Source organism: Stegostoma tigrinum, chromosome 18 (genome assembly GCF_030684315.1).
Source record: "Stegostoma tigrinum isolate sSteTig4 chromosome 18, sSteTig4.hap1, whole genome shotgun sequence".
Taxonomy (NCBI): Eukaryota; Metazoa; Chordata; class Chondrichthyes; order Orectolobiformes; family Stegostomatidae; genus Stegostoma; species Stegostoma tigrinum.
The window spans coordinates 18,897,993-18,916,551 of record NC_081371.1 but is presented as its reverse complement, the minus strand read 5'-3'; the positions used below and the strand labels follow the sequence as shown (position 1 = coordinate 18,916,551).

Genomic DNA, 18,559 nt, shown 5'->3' with positions numbered 1-18,559 from the left:
CTGGTCTGGTCCACATGTGACTCCAGACCCTCAGGAATGTGGTTGACTTTCAACTGCCCTCTGAGCAGTTAGGGGTAGGCAGTGAATGTTGACCTAGTCAGCATTAATTTTAAAAAAAACCGATAATGTTGGGATACTCTAACAGTATATATTATTTAAATTATCTAGCCATAATTGATCAACTACAGCTAGTTAGTTTAACTTTAAATATAAAGTTAAACGGGTGTTGTTTTTATAGAAGATAATTTAGGACAAAATCAGTAGTCACTAGGAAAAATGTGGAATAATTAAAGAAAGTCATTGTGGGTTTAAAGCCTAACTAATTTGACTAAATTTTTGAGGTAACTGCGTGGATTGATTAGGGTAATGTGGTTGATGTGATTTACCTGGACTTCAAAAAAGCATTTCATTAAATACTGCATAACAGGATTGTCATCAAAGTTTGTTGCTCATGGAGTAAAAGAGTCAGTAGTAACATGGATACAAAATGAACTGATTGACCGGAAGCAGAAAGCAATGAGTACTATTGTTTCTCTGGTGAAAGAAATGTAGTGGAGTTCTTTAGGTGTTTGTGTTAAAACATCACTTGATGTACTGTGTTTAATGATATTAAACTTGGATTTTCATAATTTGTGAATGATACAAAACTTGAAGTGATATGAGTTGTGTAGAATTGAACTTGAAAAAGATCAAGTCACGTTAATGGAATAAGTGGATAAGGTGCAGATAATTTTCAAGGGAAAGACATGAAAAATAATTCATTTAGGTAGCAACGAAGAGAAGAGACTATTCAAAATTAGCTATGCAGTTTTCACTTTAAAGTTCCTTGTTTAGTTAGCATGGCTGTAATTGATTTCTTTTGGTAAATTGATGCATTTGCTTGATGCTATTCCTTTAATTGATGTCTCTTCCTGAACTAACACAGCTCACTTATTTCTTAGCATAGTTTTCTTATATTCATCCTCCACATACTTCTGTTTCTGGAGCTGTTCCCTTATTCGCATTAAATCATCAGTCAGCAGAAGAAAAGACTACTACTTTGGACACTGCTAAACTGCTCTGCTATTCTTATGTGCTTTTCCCCCCTCTGAGTGATCTCTGAAAGAGGCCTAAACACAAACCAAACTTGTTTCTGTCCCCCTAAGTCAATCAGCTTCCGAGTTTGAATGCCTCTTGCTTCCTGCCCTGCCAATAGCACAGATGATGCTTTTTCTCTATTCTTCTTGTATTTGTCTTTAAAAGCTATGTCAAGAATCTCTTCAAATGAGGTCAGAGATAATGGGAACTGCAGATGCTGGAGAATCCAAGATAATAAAGTATGAAGCTGGATGAACGCAGCAGGCCAAGCAGCATCTTAGGAGCATAAAAGCTGACGTTTTGGGCCTAGACCCTTCATCAGAGGAAGGGTCTAGGCCCGAAACATCAGCTTTTGTGCTCCTAAGATGCTGCTTGGCCTACTGTGGTCCTTCAGCTTCACACTTTGTTATCTTCAAATGAGGTGTTTTATTCACTGTAGCAAGGAACCTTGCCTTGTAGAACTCATTGCTGTATAGGGCTCTGGAGTCCAAGTCATTGTGTGTTTTGAAAGTAGGTAGAGATAGATAGTTTCTTGATTGATAAGGAGATCAAGGGTTACAGGGAAGAGGCAGAAGAATGGGGTTGAGAAACGTCAGTCATGATTGAATAGTGGAGCAATTAGGCTGAATGCCTAATTCTGCTCTTATATCTTATGGCCTTATGGGTGGTATACTGAGAGAATTGCATGACAGAGCAAGTGAATCAGGAAGGAATAGCAATTACAGACAGGCCAGTTAAGGCACCAGGAGGTTTGGCAAGGTTGGATGATATTTTGTTAATGTAAGGAGCCTGACAAACAAAGCAGATGAATTGTTGATGGCACAGATTAAAACATGTTGCTGTGACGTCATTTCTGTTACTGAAACATGGTTGAAAGCAGGGCAGGGTTGGCAGCTCAACAACAAGAGAGGCAGAAGGTAAAAGAAGGGGTTTCGCAATATTGGTCTGGGATTCATTTACAGCTTTAAGGAGGGATAACATCTTAGAATGCTCCTTAGCAGCACAATGATTAGCACTGCCTCACAGCACCAGGGACCTGGGTTTGACTCCAGCCTTGAGTGACTGTCTATGTGGAGTTCGCACAATCTCCAGGTACTCCAGTATCCTCCCACAATCTGAAGATGTGCAGGGTAGGTAGATTAGCCATGCTAAATTGCCCATAGTGACCAGGGCTGTGCAGGCTAGGTGGATTACAGGCATAGGGTAGGGTGTTGGATCTGGGTTACATGCTTTTAGGAGAATTTGTGTAGACTCGATGGGCCAAATGGCCTGCTTCCACATTGTAGGAAATCTATGAAATTTTATGGGTAAAATATAAAAACGAAGCAGAGCAATCACATTGCTGAGAGCGTATTCTTGTCTCCAACCCCAACACTCTAACCAACAGTCAGAGAGAAATAGAAGAGCAGATATGTATGTAAATTTCAAAATGTATAAAAGTAAAGGACTGTAGGGCTGTTGTCTCATCAGAGAGAGATGACTGGTGGTATTTCAACATGTCTCATGCGATGGGAGAGTTTGAGAAGGCGAGTCCTTCATGGCATCCTAAAAGTAATAGTAGTGTTAGTGGGGCATTTCAACTTTGACTACCCCAGTAACTGTTGGGGATTCTTAGTGTGAAAGATTTTGAGGAAGCAGAATTCTTTAAGTGCATCCAGGAGAGTATTTTAAGCCTGTACATAGTAGGCCCTACAAGAGAGGAACAGTCCTGGACTTACTTCAATGACTTACCAGATTTATTATTTGAACGTATCAGTGGAGGAGCATTTTTCTGAGGATGATCATAACTTCTTGAGATTCAAAATTTATTTTGGAAAAGCTCAAGGATGGACCTAAAATTAGAGTTCTAAACTAACATTAAATCAATATTAATAAGATCACACATGGTTTGGGCGGAGTGGACTGGGTGCAGATGCTTTTAGGCCAATCAGTCTCAGCTCAGATGCATTCAAGAAGGAAATAGGTCGAGTACAGGGTCAGCATGTTTCAATAATGATAAAGGATGGAACCAACAAATCCAGTGAGCCTTGGATATCGAGGTAGATACAGGGTGAAGACAAAAAAGTAGACTTCTGGCAGGTATAGAGAAACAGACATCCTAGAGGAGTACAGAATGTTAAAGGTGGAACTTTAAAAAAGGAAATTGAGAGCAAAAAGGTGACATGAAAGGATGATGGCAAGTGAAATAAAGGAACATTCTAAGTTATTTTAGAAGTATACTAGGGGTAAAAGGATGATAAAGGAAAGAATATGGCCTGTTAAGGATCAGGGAGAAGTGTTATGATTATAACTAAAGAAATTAACACCTAAGGAGGAGGTTCTGAGTGGCCTGATAGACTTTTAAAAAAAACATAAATCCCCAGGACCGGATGAAATATATCCCAGGTTGTTGAGTGATGCAAAGGAGGAAGTAGCAGGGATGCTGGCAATAATTTGCAGTTTCTCAAGTCATTGGAGCGAACAGAGTACTAAAGGACACCGGAGGTTACAGTTACTTCAAGAAGGGAGCAAGGGATATACCAGCAAACTATAAGCCAGTCTAATCTCAGTGGTGGGGCAACTGTTGGAAGCAATTCTGAAGGACAAAACTAATTTTCACTTGGAGAGGCAGGGATTAATCAAGGATGGTAGCATGGTTTATTAAGGGAGACAATGTCTGACCAACGTGATTGAATTTTTAAAGAGGTGACCTGGCGTGTAGATGAGGGCATTGCATTCAATGTAGTCTACTTGGATTTCAGCAAGGCTTCTGATAAGGTTCTGTATGGGAAACTGACAACAAAGGTAACAGCCCATGGGATCCAAGGAAATTTAGCAAATTGGTCGCAGAATTTGGTGAGTGGCATGAAAAAGAGCTTGATGGTTAAGGGATGTTTTTTGTGACTGAAAGCCTGGGTTGAGTGGGGTTCTGCAGGGATCAGTGCAGGGCCCTTGATGTATTATTTAGATTTGAAAGAAGGGCGGTTGATTACTAAATTCACGGATGATGTGATATGAAAATTGTAAATAGTGTGGAGAATAGCTTTTGGTTGCAAAAGGATATAAGTGGGCTGGTCAGATTGGCTGATCAGTGGCAAATGAAATTCACTCTTGATAAATGTGAAGTGATGCACTTGGGACAAGACAAACAAGGGAATACATGATAAATAGTGAGAAGCAACACCGATTAGAAGGACGTTGGTGTGCATGTCTGCCAGTATCTTAATATACCGGGACAGATAGTTGGAGCGGTTGAGAATGCATATGAGGTACTTACCTTTTTATTAGCCGTGGCAATGTTTAAAAGGAGGGAGATTTAGCTGGAACTATATAAAACTTTATTAAGCTACAGCCAGAATATTCTGAGATTGCAGGAACTGCAGATGCTGGAGAATCTGAGATAACGAGGTGTAGAGCTGGATAAACACAGCAGGCCACGCAGCATCAGTGGAGCAGGAAGGCTGACATTTTGGGTCTAGGCCCTTCTTCAGAAATGGGGGTGGGGGGAGCAGTTTAAGGGGGTTCTGAAACAAGTAGGGAGAGAGGGGGAGGCGGATAGAAGATAGATAGAGGAGAAGATAGGTGGAGAGGAGACAGGCAGGGCAGGGAGGCGGGGATGGAGCCAGTAAAGGTGAGTGTAGGTGCGGAGTTTAGGGGGAGATAGGTCAGTCCAGGGAGGATGGACAGGTCAAGCGGGTGGGATGGGGTTAGTAGGTAGGAGATGGGGGTGGGGCTTGAGGTGGGAGGAAGGACAGCTTGGGGAAGCGGGGACAAGCTGGGCTGGTTTCAGGATACGGCTGGGGAGATTTTGAAGCTTGAGAAGTCCACATTGATACTATTGGCCTCGAGAGTTCCCAAGCAGAATATGAGTTGCTGTTCCTGCAACCTTCGGGTGGCATCGTTGTGGCACTGCAAGAGGCCCAGGATGGACGTGTCTTCTGAGGAATGGAAGGGGAGTTGAAATGGTTCGCGACTGGGAGGTGCAGTTGTTTAGTGGGAACTGAGCGCAGGTGATCTACAAAGCAGTCCCCAAGCCTCCATTTGGTTTCCCCGAAGTGGAGGAGGCCACAACAGGAACAGTGGATGCAGTATACCACATTACCGCAGTTGAACATGTGCTTGCTGTGAAAAGTCTTCGTGGGACCTGGGATGGGGGTGAGGGGGGAGGTGTAGGGGCAGGTGTAGCACTTCCTGCAGTTGCAGAGAAAAGTGCTGGGTGTGGTTGGGCATGAGGGAAGTTTGGAGTGGATAAGAGAGTCACAGAAAGAGTGGTCCCTCCAGAAAGCAGATAAGGGTGGGGAGGGAAAAATGTCTTTGGTGTTGGGGTCAGATTGCAGATGACGGAAGTATTGGAGGATGATGCGTTGGATCCAGAGGTTGGTGGGGTGGTACGTGAAGACGAGGGGGATTCTGTTTTGGTTGTTATTGCGGGGACAGGTTGTGAGGGATGAGCTGCAGGAGACATAGTCAAGGGTGTTCTTGACCACTGAGAGGGGGAGTTTGTGGTCCTTGAAAAATGAGGACATCTGGGATGTACGGGAGTGGAATGCCTCATCCTTGGAGCAGATGCGGCAGGGGCGAAGGAATTCAGAATAGGGGATAGCATTTTTGCAGGAAGTTCGGTGGGAGGAGGTGTATTCTAGGTAACTGTGGGAGTCAGTAGGCTTGAAATGGATATCGGTTTCTAGGTGGTTGCCAGAGAATGAGACATGAAGGAGAGAGAGGTATTAGAGATGGTCCAGGTGAAATTAAGGTTGGGGTGGAAGGTGTTGGTGAAGTGGATGAACTGTCTGAACTCCTCGTGGGAGCTCGAGACGGCGCCAATACAGTCAGCAATGTAACGGAGGAAGAGGTGGAGTTTAGGGCCAGTGTAGCTACGGAAGAGGGATTGTTCCAAATAACCTACAAAGAAGCAGGCATAGCTTGGGCCCATGCGGGTACCCATGGCCACCCCCTTTGTCTGTAGGAGGTGGGAGGAATTGTAAGAGAAGTTGTGAGGACGAGTTCAGCTAAGTGGATGAGGGTGTCAGTCGAGGGGGACTGGTTGGGCTTGCAGGAGGGGAAAACATGGAGGACCATTAAGCCATCTGTATGGGGAATGCAGGCGTATAGGCACTGGACGTCTATGGTAAAGATGAGGTGTTGGGGACCGTGGAATTGCGCGTTCTGGAGGAAGTGGAGGGTGTTGGTGATGTCACGGACATAGGTAGGGAATTCCTGGACCAAAGGGGAGAAAGTGGAGCCCAGATAGGTGGAGATAAGTTCAGTGGGGCAGGAATGGGCGGAGACAATGGATTGACCAGGCAGTCAGGTTTGTGGATTTTGGGAAGGAGATAGAAGTGGGCGGTTTGGGGTTGGGGAACGATGAGGTTGGAGGCTGTGGGTGGGAGGTCACCTGAGGTGATGAGGTTGTGGATGGTTTGGGAGATGATTGGTGGTCGGGGTTGGGGGTCATGATCAAGAGGGCAGTAGGAGGAGGTGTTGGAGTGTTGGAGTCTGGCCTCGGCGATGTAGAGGTCAGTGCGCCATACTACAACTGCGCCTCCCTTGTCCGCCGGTTTTATCGTGAGGGTGCGATGGGAGCAAAGGACTGCATGCTGTGTGGGGGAGAGGCTGGAATGGGTGAGAGGGATGGAGAGGTTGAGGCGATTGATAGCTCAACGGCAGTTGGAGATGAAGAGTTCGAGGGAGGGCAGGAGGCCTTGAGGTGGTGTCCAGGTGGAGGGGGTGTGTTTTAGGTGGGAGAAGGGGTCAGTAGAGGGAAGGTTAGGCTCACGGTTGAAGATGTAAGCACTGAGATGGAGACAGTGGAAAAACTGGTCAACGTCCAAGTGTAACCGGTATTTCTTGATGTGTGGGTGGAGGGGGACAAAGGTGAGCTCTTCAGCTACCTAGAAAACACCTCCTCCCATCCACCATGTAGACACAGGGAGAATGTGCAAACTCTACAGAGTCACTCGTAGGTGGAATTGAGCTTGGGTCTCTGGCACTGAGACAGCAGTGCTAACAATTGTGCCACTTGCCACCATGGCATATAAAGCAATGGGCCAAGTGCTGGGAAATGAAATTAGAATAACTAAGTTGTTGCTTTTAACTGGATCAGATTTGATAGGCAAAAGGCCTTTTTCTGTGCTGTAGACCTCTATGCTGTCTTTCACAGCCTTTGCCTCTAGCTCAACTCAAATCGTGTACTCTATACTACCCAAACAATGATTCTGCTTTCTGTTCATGAGGATACTACAGCATGATCTCCAAAAGCTGTTTGAACTAATAGTTGTGCTAAACACAGCAGAATTATCATTGGGAAAGCAATGAAAATGAGGCAATATCTTGACCAATATTTATTATGCAAAGATCATCAGTAAAACATATCTGGCTGTTGTCACATTGCTGAATATGGGTGCTTGCTGTCTCAAATTACAACAGAGACTGTGCTTCAAAAGTGCACCATTGGCTGCAGTGTGCTATAGGACATCCTGTGGTCATACGTAATGTTATTTGAATGTCAGCTTTTCTCTTTATTTCTATCTTCCTCTATTTCCCATCCCTTCCACTCCACCTTCAGGAATGTGCAACAGTTATTTCAGAGACAATTTGCTTATATTTTTGAGCCACTAACACAAGAATTTCTAGTACAACTTCTCCTTGAACTATAGTGCAAACCTTAATAGATTAACAACAAGGAATGTACTTCCGTGTAAGTGCTCAAACAGAAATGTTTAAACAGTACAAGTCGAAGCTCATTCAAGTATGAATGTTTGGAATTTGCTGATCTTCAGAATATGCTATTTCTATAATCAACTGTTTGTCATATATGGTGTCCTTGATGGTGAATGTGATGATCCCCCCCCCTTATCCTTCTAAACTCCAATGAGTATAGTCCCAGAGTCCTCAAATGTTCGTCCTTTGTTAAGCTTTCCATTCCCAGCACCATTCTCGTGAACGTCCTCTGAACCTCCTCCAGGGCTAGTACATCCTTTCTGAGATATGGGGCCAAAATCTGCACACAATATTCCAAATGTGGCCTGACCAGAGCCTTTTAAAGCCACAGTAGTATATCCCTGCTTTTACATTCAAGTCCTCTCAAAATAAATGCCAACACTGCATTTACCTTCCTGACTACTGACTCAACCTGCAAGTTTACCTTGAGTGAATGCTGGACTAGAACGGCCAAGTCTCTTTGCAGTTCAAACTTCTGAATTTTCTCCCCATTTAGAAAATAGTCCATGCTTTTATTTTTCTTACCAAAGTGCATGACCTCACACTTTCCCACGTTATACTCCATCTGTGACGACTTTGCCCGCTCTTCTAACCTGTCCAAATCCTTCTGCAGCCTCTTCACCTCCTCAATACTACCTGTCCTTGTATCATCTGCAGACTTAGCCAGAATGCCCACAGTTCCTTCATGTATATAATTAATGTACAAAGTGAAAAGTTGTGGTCCCATCACTGACCCTCGCAGAGCATCACTTGTCACCGACTGCCATCCTGGCAAAGACCCTTTTATCCCCAAACTCTGCTTTCTGCTAGACAGCCAATCTCCTATCCATGCTGGCACCTTGCCTCTAACACCATGGGCCCTTATCTTACTCGCAGCCTCCTGTGCGGCACCTCGTCAAACACCTTCTTGAAGTTCAGGTGGATAACATCCATTGGCTCTCATTGATCTACCCTGCTCGTTACTTCCTCAAAGAATTCTAGCAGATTTGTCAGGCATGTCCTCCCCTTGGTGAAACAGTGCTGACTTTGCCCTGCTTTACCATACACTTGCAAATATTCAGAGATCTCATCCTTTCCGATGGACTCCAAAATCATAGTCACAACCGAGGTTAGGCTAATCGACTTGTAGTTTTCTGTCTTTTGCTTTAGTCCCTTTTTAAACAGGGGTGTCACGTTAGCAATTTTCTGGTCCTCTGGGACCCTCCCTGACTTTAGCGACTCCTGAAAGATCACCACTAATGCCTCCACTATCTCTTCAGGTATCTCCATGAGAGCTCTGGGGTGTATTCTATCTGGTCCGGGTGATTTATTCACCATCAGGCCAATCAGTTTTACTAGCACGTTTTCCTTGGTGATGGTGATGGCCACCATATTCAGCTCTGCGACCTGACTCTCTTGAATTTTTGGGAGATCACTTATGTCTTCCACCGTGAAGACTGATGTGAAGTAATTATTCAGTTCCTCAGCTATTTCCTTGTCCTCCATTACTGTCTCTCCCCCATCATGTTCCAGTGGTCCAAAGTCCTCTTTTGTCCTTCTATATATAAAGAAATTCTAATAGTCTTCATTTATATTACTGGCTAGCTTACCCTCCTATTTAATCTTCTCCCTCCTTATTTTTTTTTTGTTGGCCCTCTGTTAGTCTTTGTAAGCTTGCCAGTCCTCTGGTTTCCCACTTGCCTTCACCACATTATATGCTTTCTCTTTTACTTTTATGCTATCTCTGACTTCCTTAGTCAGCCATGGTTGCCTCATCCTCCCTGTACCGTGCTGCTTTATCCTAGGGATGAATTTTTGCTGCGTCTCCTGAATTACTCCAAGAAACTCCTGCCATTGCTGTTCCACTGTCTTTCCTGCTAGGCTCCTCTTCCAGTCAATTCTGCCCAGATCCTTTCTCATACCTCTGTAGTTGCCTTTATTCAGCTGTAATATCATTACCTCTGACTCTATCTTCTCCCTCTCAAATTGCAGAGTAAATTCATCATCTTATGATCACTGCTTCCTCAGGGTTCCTTTACCTTAAGCTCCCTTATCAAGTCTGCCTCATTGCACAACACTAAATTCAGTATTGCCTGCTCCCTTGTGGGCTCCACCATGAGCTGCTCCAAAAAGGCATCTTGTAGACTTGCACAAACTGTTCTTGCAATCCACTACCAACACGATTTTCCCAGTCCACCTGCATACTGGAATCCTCCATGATCTCTGTGACTTTGCCTTTCTTGCATATTTTTTCCATCTCCTGGTGTATCTTGCATCCCAGTTCCTGACTACTGTTTGGAGGTCTGTACACAACTCCAACTATCTTTTTTTTTACCTTTTGCAGTTCCTCAATTCTACCCACAGAAATTCTATACCATCTGACCCTACCTAGTTCCTTCCTACTGATTTAATTTCATTTCTCACTAATAAGGCAACCCCACTGCCTCGGCCCACTTGCCTATCTTTTCGATAGGATGTATATCCTTGGACGTTCATTTCCCAATCTTGATCCCCTTCCAGCCATGTCTCTGTGATGCCTACCATGTCATACCTGCCAGTGTTGATGTGTGCCAAAAGCTCATTCATCAGTGTAAATGACTTCCCATGTGTAAATAGAGGGCGCGTTGGTGACCTGATGGCGGCCTTTGCAGAGTTATTTCAAGCATCTGAAGAGCTGTGAATGGTATTGAACATTCTCACAATAGGGCTTTTGATGGAGGGCAAATCATTAATGCAGCAGCTGGAAATGATTGTGCCTGGAATGTTACCGAGGAACTCTTGCATCGATGTCCTGGACTTGACATTATTGACCTTGAATAACTACAACCATTTCACTTTGTGCTAGGTATTACCTTAACCAAGAGTTTTCCCCTGATTCTTATTGATTCTGTTGTTGCTAGGCCTCCTTGATGCTGCATCAGTCTAGCACTGCCCTGATGTTAAGGGCAGTCTCTCACCGTAAAGGGCAATTTGTCCATTGTTTGGATCAAGGTTGTAATGAGATCAGTAACCAAGTAGCCCTGACGGAACCCAAACTGAGCATCAGTCAGCAGGTTACTCCTATTACAAGTGCAGCTTGATAGCATTGCTGATTGCACCTTCTATCACTTTGCTGATGGAAATTCGACTGATAGGGCAGGAATTTGGCCAGGTCAGAATTGTGTTGCTTTTTGTGCACAAGTTGTACCTGGTCAGTTTTCCATATTGATAGAGTTTTAGCTGAACCAGAAGAGCTTAGATAGAGGGCATGGCATGTTTAAGAGCAGGAGCCTTCAAGAAGGGAGCATCAGGTAAAATGGGAAACTACAGGCCTGACAGTCTAACATCAGTGATGGAGAAACTATTGCAAACAATTCTGAGGAGCAGAATTAACCTCCACTTGGAGAGGTAGGAGTTAATCAAGATTAATCAGCATGGTTTTAATAAGACCATAAGAAATCAGTATAGGAGCAAGTCATTCGGCCCCTCCAGCCTGCTCTGCCATTCAATGAGATCACTGCAGGTCCTGTGTTCCTCATGTCCACTTTCCTGCTATTTCCCCATAATGCTTATTCCCCTAATGATTAAGAAGGTATCCATCTATAATTAAGGAGTCTTGCCCCACAGCAATGTGGCAAAGAGCTCCAAAGACACTGAATCCTCTGAGAAGAAACTTCTCTTCATCTCCGTTTTAAATTGGCATCCCTTTTTTAAGGGGGTTAAGGTCAAATGATATGAAAATCAGTGATGTGGTAAATAGTGAGGAGGATAATTTTAGATTACAGGAGATTATAGACTGAATTCCGTAAGACCATAAGACATAGGAGTGGAAGTAAGGCCATTCGGCCCATCAAGTCCACTCCACCATTTAAATCATGGCTGATGAGCATTTCAGCTCCACTTCCCTGCACTCTCCCCGTAGCCCTTGATTCCTTGTGAGATCAAGAATTTATCGATCTCTGCCTTGAAGGCATCAAATGTCTCGGCCTCCACTGCACTCCGTGGCAATGAATTCCACAAGCCCACCACTCTGGCTGAAGAAATGTCTCCTCATTTCCATTTTAAATTTACCCCCTCTAATTCTAAGGCTGTGCCCACAGGTCCTAGTCTTCCCACCTGATGGAAACAAGTTCCCAACGTCCACTTGCCACTGATCAATCTGGGTATGTGTGAGGTGATACACTTGAACAGGTCAAGCAAGGTTAGGGAATACATGATGAAAGTAGGACATTAAAAAACACCAAGGATTAGAAGAAGCTTGGTGTATGTGTCCACTGGTTCCTTGAGGTAGTGGGCAAGTACATACAATGGTTAAGGTGGCATATGGGATACTTAGCATTACCAGCCAAGGCATTACTTTCAAGATCAGGGATGCTGGAACTGTGTAAGACATTGGTTAGGCCAAAGCTAGAGTATTGTGTGCATTTCTGAAATCCACATCATAGGAGGGAATTGAATGCATTGGAGAGGGTACAAAGGAGATTTAGCTAGATGTTGCCTTGACTGGAGAGTTTTAGTTATGATGACTGAACAGACTGCGATTGTTTTCCTTGGAACAATGGAGATGTATAAATTTATGAGAGGCACAGCCACAATAGATGGAAAGAATTTTTTACACCTTGTTGGAGGGATCGGTGACCATGGGATATAGATTTAAAGTATGGGTAGGAGATTTAGATGTGAAGAAACTTTTTCTTTTCCTAGAGGGTGGTGGGAATCTGGAACACTGCTTGTAAGGGTGGCAGAGGGAAAAACCTTCATAGCATTTATGAAGTATTTAGATGTATGTTTGTGATACCCATGCATACAAGACAATGACCAAACGCTGAAAAATAGGATTAGAGTAGTTAAGTGGTACAGTGCAGACTCAATGGCTTGAACAGCCTTTTTCTGTGTTGTATACCTCTATGATGTGCTATTGCTGAAATTTTTGTTGAGGTATACTGCGTCCAGTTCTGGGCGCCCTATTATAGGAAAGATGTGGATGCTTTGGAGAGGGTTCAGAGGAGGTTTACCAGGATGCTGCCTGGACTGGAGGGCTTATCTTATGAAGAGAGGTTGACTGAGCTCGGTCTCTTTTCATTGGAGAAAAGGAGGAGGAGAGGGGACCTAATTGAGGTATACAAGATAATGAGAGGCATAGATAGAGTTGATAGCCAGAGACTATTTCCCAGGGCAGAAATGGCTAGCACGAGGGGTCATAGTTTTAAGCTGGTTGATGGAAAGTATAGAGGGGATGTCAGAGGCAGGTTCTTTACGCAGAGAGTTGTGAGAGCATGGAATGCGTTGCCAGCAGCAGTTGTGGAAGCAAGGTCATTGGGGTCATTTAAGAGACTGCTGGACATGTATATGGTCACAGAAATTTGAGGGTGCATACATGAGGATCAATGGTCGGCACAACATTGTGGGCTGAAGGGCCTGTTCTGTGCTGTACTGTTCTATGTTCTATGTTCTATGTCTATAGCCAAAATTCAATGCCGCCAACCATTTCTTCATATGAGCGGAGTAAAGCAAATTGGTTGAAACCTGATATCTGTGATACTGGGGACCTCTGAAGGAAGCCAAGATGGATCATCAACTTGGTGTTTCTGGCTGAAGATAGATGGTGTACAAAGTCTTTTGTTATGATGTCCCTCAAAGCCTGCAATTGCTCTTAAGGCTGTAACTGGAGGTTCCATGCAATCCGGAGTAGACTGCAGTGCTGTAATGTAATGTAATTGCACCATCGTCATCTATATTCTATTGTGAGTGGTTCCTTACAAAGGACTCAATTACTTGGTAGTGCTTAGAAAACAACCTTCTTTTATTGTTAGATCATAGACATCATCAATTCCAATACTCAACATTTGATGCTAGCCTTGATGGATTCCAGCTTTTGTATATTGAGAAGAAAATGCATCCTATTTTGACTCCAGAGCATATAAGTTGTGTATCCTGTTCGGTCATGAAAATAAGATCTTGCAGCAAAGTTGTCTGATCTTTCTGCACTTTTAGAATTCCTCTGTCTAAGAACACATAGAGTAACCTTCACACTTCTTCCTGTTGGCATTGCTCCTTGAAAGCAATATTTCTGTCTGCCGGCAGCAAACTCCTATCCTATATGTTTTTGTAAGGAGTTTTCAGAAAGTAACTTTCCAATCACTACTTGCCGCACTATGTTAGACAGCAATGATAAGTTAAGATCAGAAAACAATTGTTTATATTTTAAATATATGCTATTAGTTGAATTTGTTTCCTGACACTTTGGAATTATATTTAAATTCAAATACGTTTTTCACTGAAAAATGTTATTTTTGGTTGAGTAACTAGACTGTTTGTGCAGTCGTTTTATAATTTTTGTTTTACACAATTTGGAACAAATGTTCTTCATTCTCAACACTGCTGCACAAATTCTCAATATTGGGAAAATCTAGATAATGCACAATCTTGATGTTGACCATCCTATAGCATTGTCTATATATAGTAGTGTTTATACATCCGTCTATGAGGTGGGAAATGTGAGCACTCATTTTGTTGAATTTGCTGTTGAAATTGCTGTTTTTTTTCTGGACTAATGAGTATTGTATTGCTAAACAGTGTCCATTGGAATGGTAGACACACAGATCCAGTCTAATGCAATCACAACACTAGAAAATGAATCTGGAACCCCAGTGGTTGAAGAATTGGTACAGGAAATGGAGAATGTAGGGGATAACAGTTCAGAATCATTCACCGTTGATGAGAACCAGACTGCAGAAAATGGTCCTGGATCAAATGAGACTGTGCCAGGTAAAGGGAATTATCTTAATTAGACAGTAAGTTTTCCAATACGTGTGTAGATATGATTTCAGTACATGACCCATTAGCCTTAATTATTGTATTGTTAGTAGTCATGTATTCTACCCTATGAAAGAACAAAGCCATGTATTGGCAATGGTGGATCATCCATTTAACATTGGGGAATTGCTATTAGACAAATTGCTGCTTTTCAGATTGATGTTAATGCTGTTACCATTCTGGACCAGAATGAATTTATGTTGCAAACTGTCTAGAGATCTGTAACTTTTACTTTTTAAAGTAGATGAAGCATGAAATCCAGGGTACTTGCTAAAAGAATAAAGCCACATAATTTTGCTATTTTGAACAACCAACAATAAACTTTCATTGTACAAAGTTACAACAGTAGTATGATCTGCAATTTATATATAACTTATTTCTAAGGCTCAGAATTACATGTAGAACACAGAGGTAATAGACTGTGATTAAATAGCCAAAGCACACATCAAATAGCTAATATAATCATGAAGATTTGACAGATTTCTTAACAACTCACCCCAGGTAGTGACACATTGAGTCATTAAATGTTGTTAGTGATCTCAGTTCTTTGCTTTTGCCGATCTAGCCTTGAAATTCCCCCTCCAGCTGCTCTGTTGTGAACTGCCTTAATGACTGCTCCAGTATGGTTGATCACCCTCCTTTTCTGGGTCAGTGTTTATCTTTGTAACACTTAACTCCTTATTAATTTCCAGAACTACTTCCTGAGTTTGTTTTAACTGCACAGAGCCATTTAATTGCTTCTGACTCCTCACTCAATCCCCTACACAGAGGAAGTGTGGTTCAGCTGCCTTCCCAGAAGTATAACAAACCACAGCACTCCTACATGGAATCTACTTCTGGTTCCATCTGCAACCAACTCACTCACTGCTATAGCCATTGAATTCTTCTTCAGTGACCCCTGGAACTGTCCTGACTTATAAAGCCTTGCAATAAGTACTTGCCCTATTGCTAGGTGGATTGATTGTTGCCACCTAGCAAGTCTTGGAACTACTTATTCCACAAATGTAACCAGTCATTAATTGCTGTCTAGTTCAGTACAAAAGTTTGATATAAATAAAAGATTTTCATCGTAATCTGTAGACAGATACATTTGACTAGTATAAGAATCAAGTTCATAAACCACAGTTCCATACCAGCCTGGTAGCTCAATTTGTGTGCTGATGTTATCAATATATAGATTATACACTAATGTAGAATCATAGAATTCAGCCCATAACGTGAACATTTAAACCATTAGGGCTATCAGCACTTTCAAAGAGCAATCCACTTAGTCCCATTTCCCCACCCTTTCCTCACATCACAGCAATTTTGTTTATCTTTGTAGGTTAGTATTGAATTTGTATCCATAATCCTTTAAGATAACATATTTCAAATCTAAACACTTTTTCTTTTAGAAATTCTTCTGGCTCTTAGCAAATCACTTAACATCTCTGGTCTTGAGTTATTAGCCATTGGGAAGTTTCTTACTTGCTGTTTCAAAAATCTTCATGATTTTAAACACCTCTATCAATCTCAGTCTTCTCCGCTGTAAGGGAAATATACCCAAATATTCCAGTATATCCATGTAAATATAATCCATCATCATGAAACCATTCTGATTCAGGTACCCCTGATGAATCCACCTTTCCATGTACCCTTTCCAAAGCATTCATGTCCTTTTAAAAATATGTGGTGCAAAGAACTGGACATGATACTCTAGTTGGCCAGTTTAGAGAAAACTAGTGTATTTTTAAAAAATAGTGCTAGAATATTTTTTTCTTTTATATGTGTTTCTTTATAGATCTAAGCTTTGTGTCTGTCACAAAGAGAAACACGTGTTTCAGCTAATAATGTTAGTATTTATGAAGAATGGTTTTCGGGTATTAGCTATTGTTTATGTGGTTCAGAGATAAGTGAAAGCAGTGAGGACTTGATATGCAAATGTCACTTTAGAGACCAAGGCAAATGCTCTAGTGACGAGGGTTCAAATCCCATATAGTATACAGTGGAATTTAAATTCATTTAATAAAGTTGGATTTGAAATTTGTCCTAGTAATGATGATCATGAAATTAGCATCGATTGTTGTAAAACCCACTTCCGTTGGGTCTGGCCAACATTGTTGACTATTACTGACTTCTGAAACGGCTTAGCAAGCTGCTTGGGCTCAAAAACAATGAGGGATGGGCAACAAATGCTGGCCTTTTTGATGATACCCACATCCCATGAATGAATGAAGAAAGAAATGACTATGGTCAATAGCAAAATTACTTTGGGTCAAAATCTTGTAACAATACAATACAATATCCTTTTACTATCACATGCACTCCATTGTAGGAGTACAGTGAAAAAACTTTTACAATGTCTGCCTTCTTATGGCAACATCGTTGGTACCTAGATACTTGTACCTTTCTTGAATACAGCAGAGGAACAGAGGTAGTTGCTTAATTAGCATTGAAAATAAGTTTAAAAATAGGAAAATATTAAGGGGGTTAATGTCACAGGATTCTAAGGCAAGATTGTCCCCTCCCAGCAGTCTCCATCCAGGACTCGCTGCCTGCACGCTGCTCTGGAGCTGGTTCCAGTGTGCTGCTGTGGGCCTTTTTCTATGTGTTGCTCCGGGCTTGCAGCCACCTGCTCCGGGGTTCACTGCTCAGTGGTCTTGGCCTCGTGGGTCATGCCTGTGGGCACCAGAGCACAAGGCCACACTGTCTATGCTGGTCCCACTGCGGGACTCGGCTCGTGCCCGCTCCAGGTCTGCCGTGCGACTTGGCTGCTTACTCCATAACCCTGCTCGCCGTGAGTGGGGTGGTGGAAAAACTGCTTAGAGGGGAGGAAAAAAAGATGGGGGAATAAGGTAAAGAGACTGGTGAGCAAAGACCAGAGTGTACTACTCTGTTGCCAGCTTGACCAAAACTGTTAACAACTGGGAAGCAAGAAGAATAGTAGCTTTGTAACCGGTCTCACTCACTGCTAAACTGCCTTTTAATATCTATGCACACTGTTAAAAGCTCATTCTGGCGGATCTATTAATTGGAGTATGTAAATAGTGATGTAATGAGTCTTGCCTTTCTCTAGGTATTCCTTTCAGTGGAATAGTTTGGGTGAAACTTTGTTTAGCATCAGTTGTTGCATTGTTTGTAATATTATCACCTCCCTCATCTCAAGCAACAGTCACAAAAGTTGATAGAGATACTTGTTAGAATAGTATTAACAGGTTACACAGGCATGAAGGAAAGGATGAAAAGACAAATCTCTTAGAAGGAATAGGTTGAAGACAGGCCTTCAAAATGTGGAAGATTTTAACAGTATATGTAGGGAGAATATTATTATTAAACTAAAACAAAGAGCTGTAGTTACCAGAAATCTGAAATACATTTTAACAGCAATTGCTGGAGAAACTCAGCAGAGTTAACATCTTCAATCTAGTGATCAGAGATAATGGGAACTGCAGATGCTGGAGAATCCACAATAACAAAGTGTGAAGCTGGATGAACACAGCAGGCCAAGCAGCATCTCAGGAGCGCAAAAGCCGACGTTTCGGGCCTAGACTCTTCACGTCAGCTTTTGTGCTCCTGAGATGCTGCTTGGCCTGCTGTGTTCATCCAGCTTCGCACTTTGTTATCTTCAATCTAGTGACCTTTTTTAGAACCCGGGATAAGCATCTGAGTGAGACATTAAAGAAACTGGGTTTGCGTTCCCTAGAGTTTTGAAAAATGCGAAGTTGATCCATTTGAAACTTTTAAATTCTGTTATGGGATGTGACAGAGTGAATGTAAATAGGATATTTCACTCGGCCTGTGACTCTAGAACTAGGAAACATAATCTCGGGTTAAAGGACATGCCTTTTAAGACCTAGATGAGTTTTTTTTCTCTCTGAGAGGGTAATGAATCCATAGAACTGTGCACTGCAGAGGGCTGTAAAAGAGCAATAGGCGAGATGTTTAAAAATAAAAATTGACAAATTTCTAGAGATGACCATTCAAGGTCTAGAATGACAGAGCAAGCCCAATGGCTGAATTGCCTATTTGT

The 18,559-nt window shown here is 42.4% G+C and overlaps 1 protein-coding gene across 2 annotated transcripts in view; it reads left to right on the top strand.

The window, feature by feature from the left end:
- Positions 1–18,559, top strand: part of LOC125460693 (peroxisome proliferator-activated receptor alpha-like) — a 72,858-nt gene that overhangs the window by 16,526 nt on the left and 37,773 nt on the right. For both annotated transcript variants that reach the window (XM_048548401.2, XM_048548402.2), the window contains exon 2: positions 14,311–14,502. In XM_048548401.2, coding sequence (XP_048404358.1) covers positions 14,322–14,502 — 181 coding nt within the window. In that variant the 5' untranslated portion in view covers positions 14,311–14,321. The remainder of the gene's footprint in view (positions 1–14,310; positions 14,503–18,559) is intronic.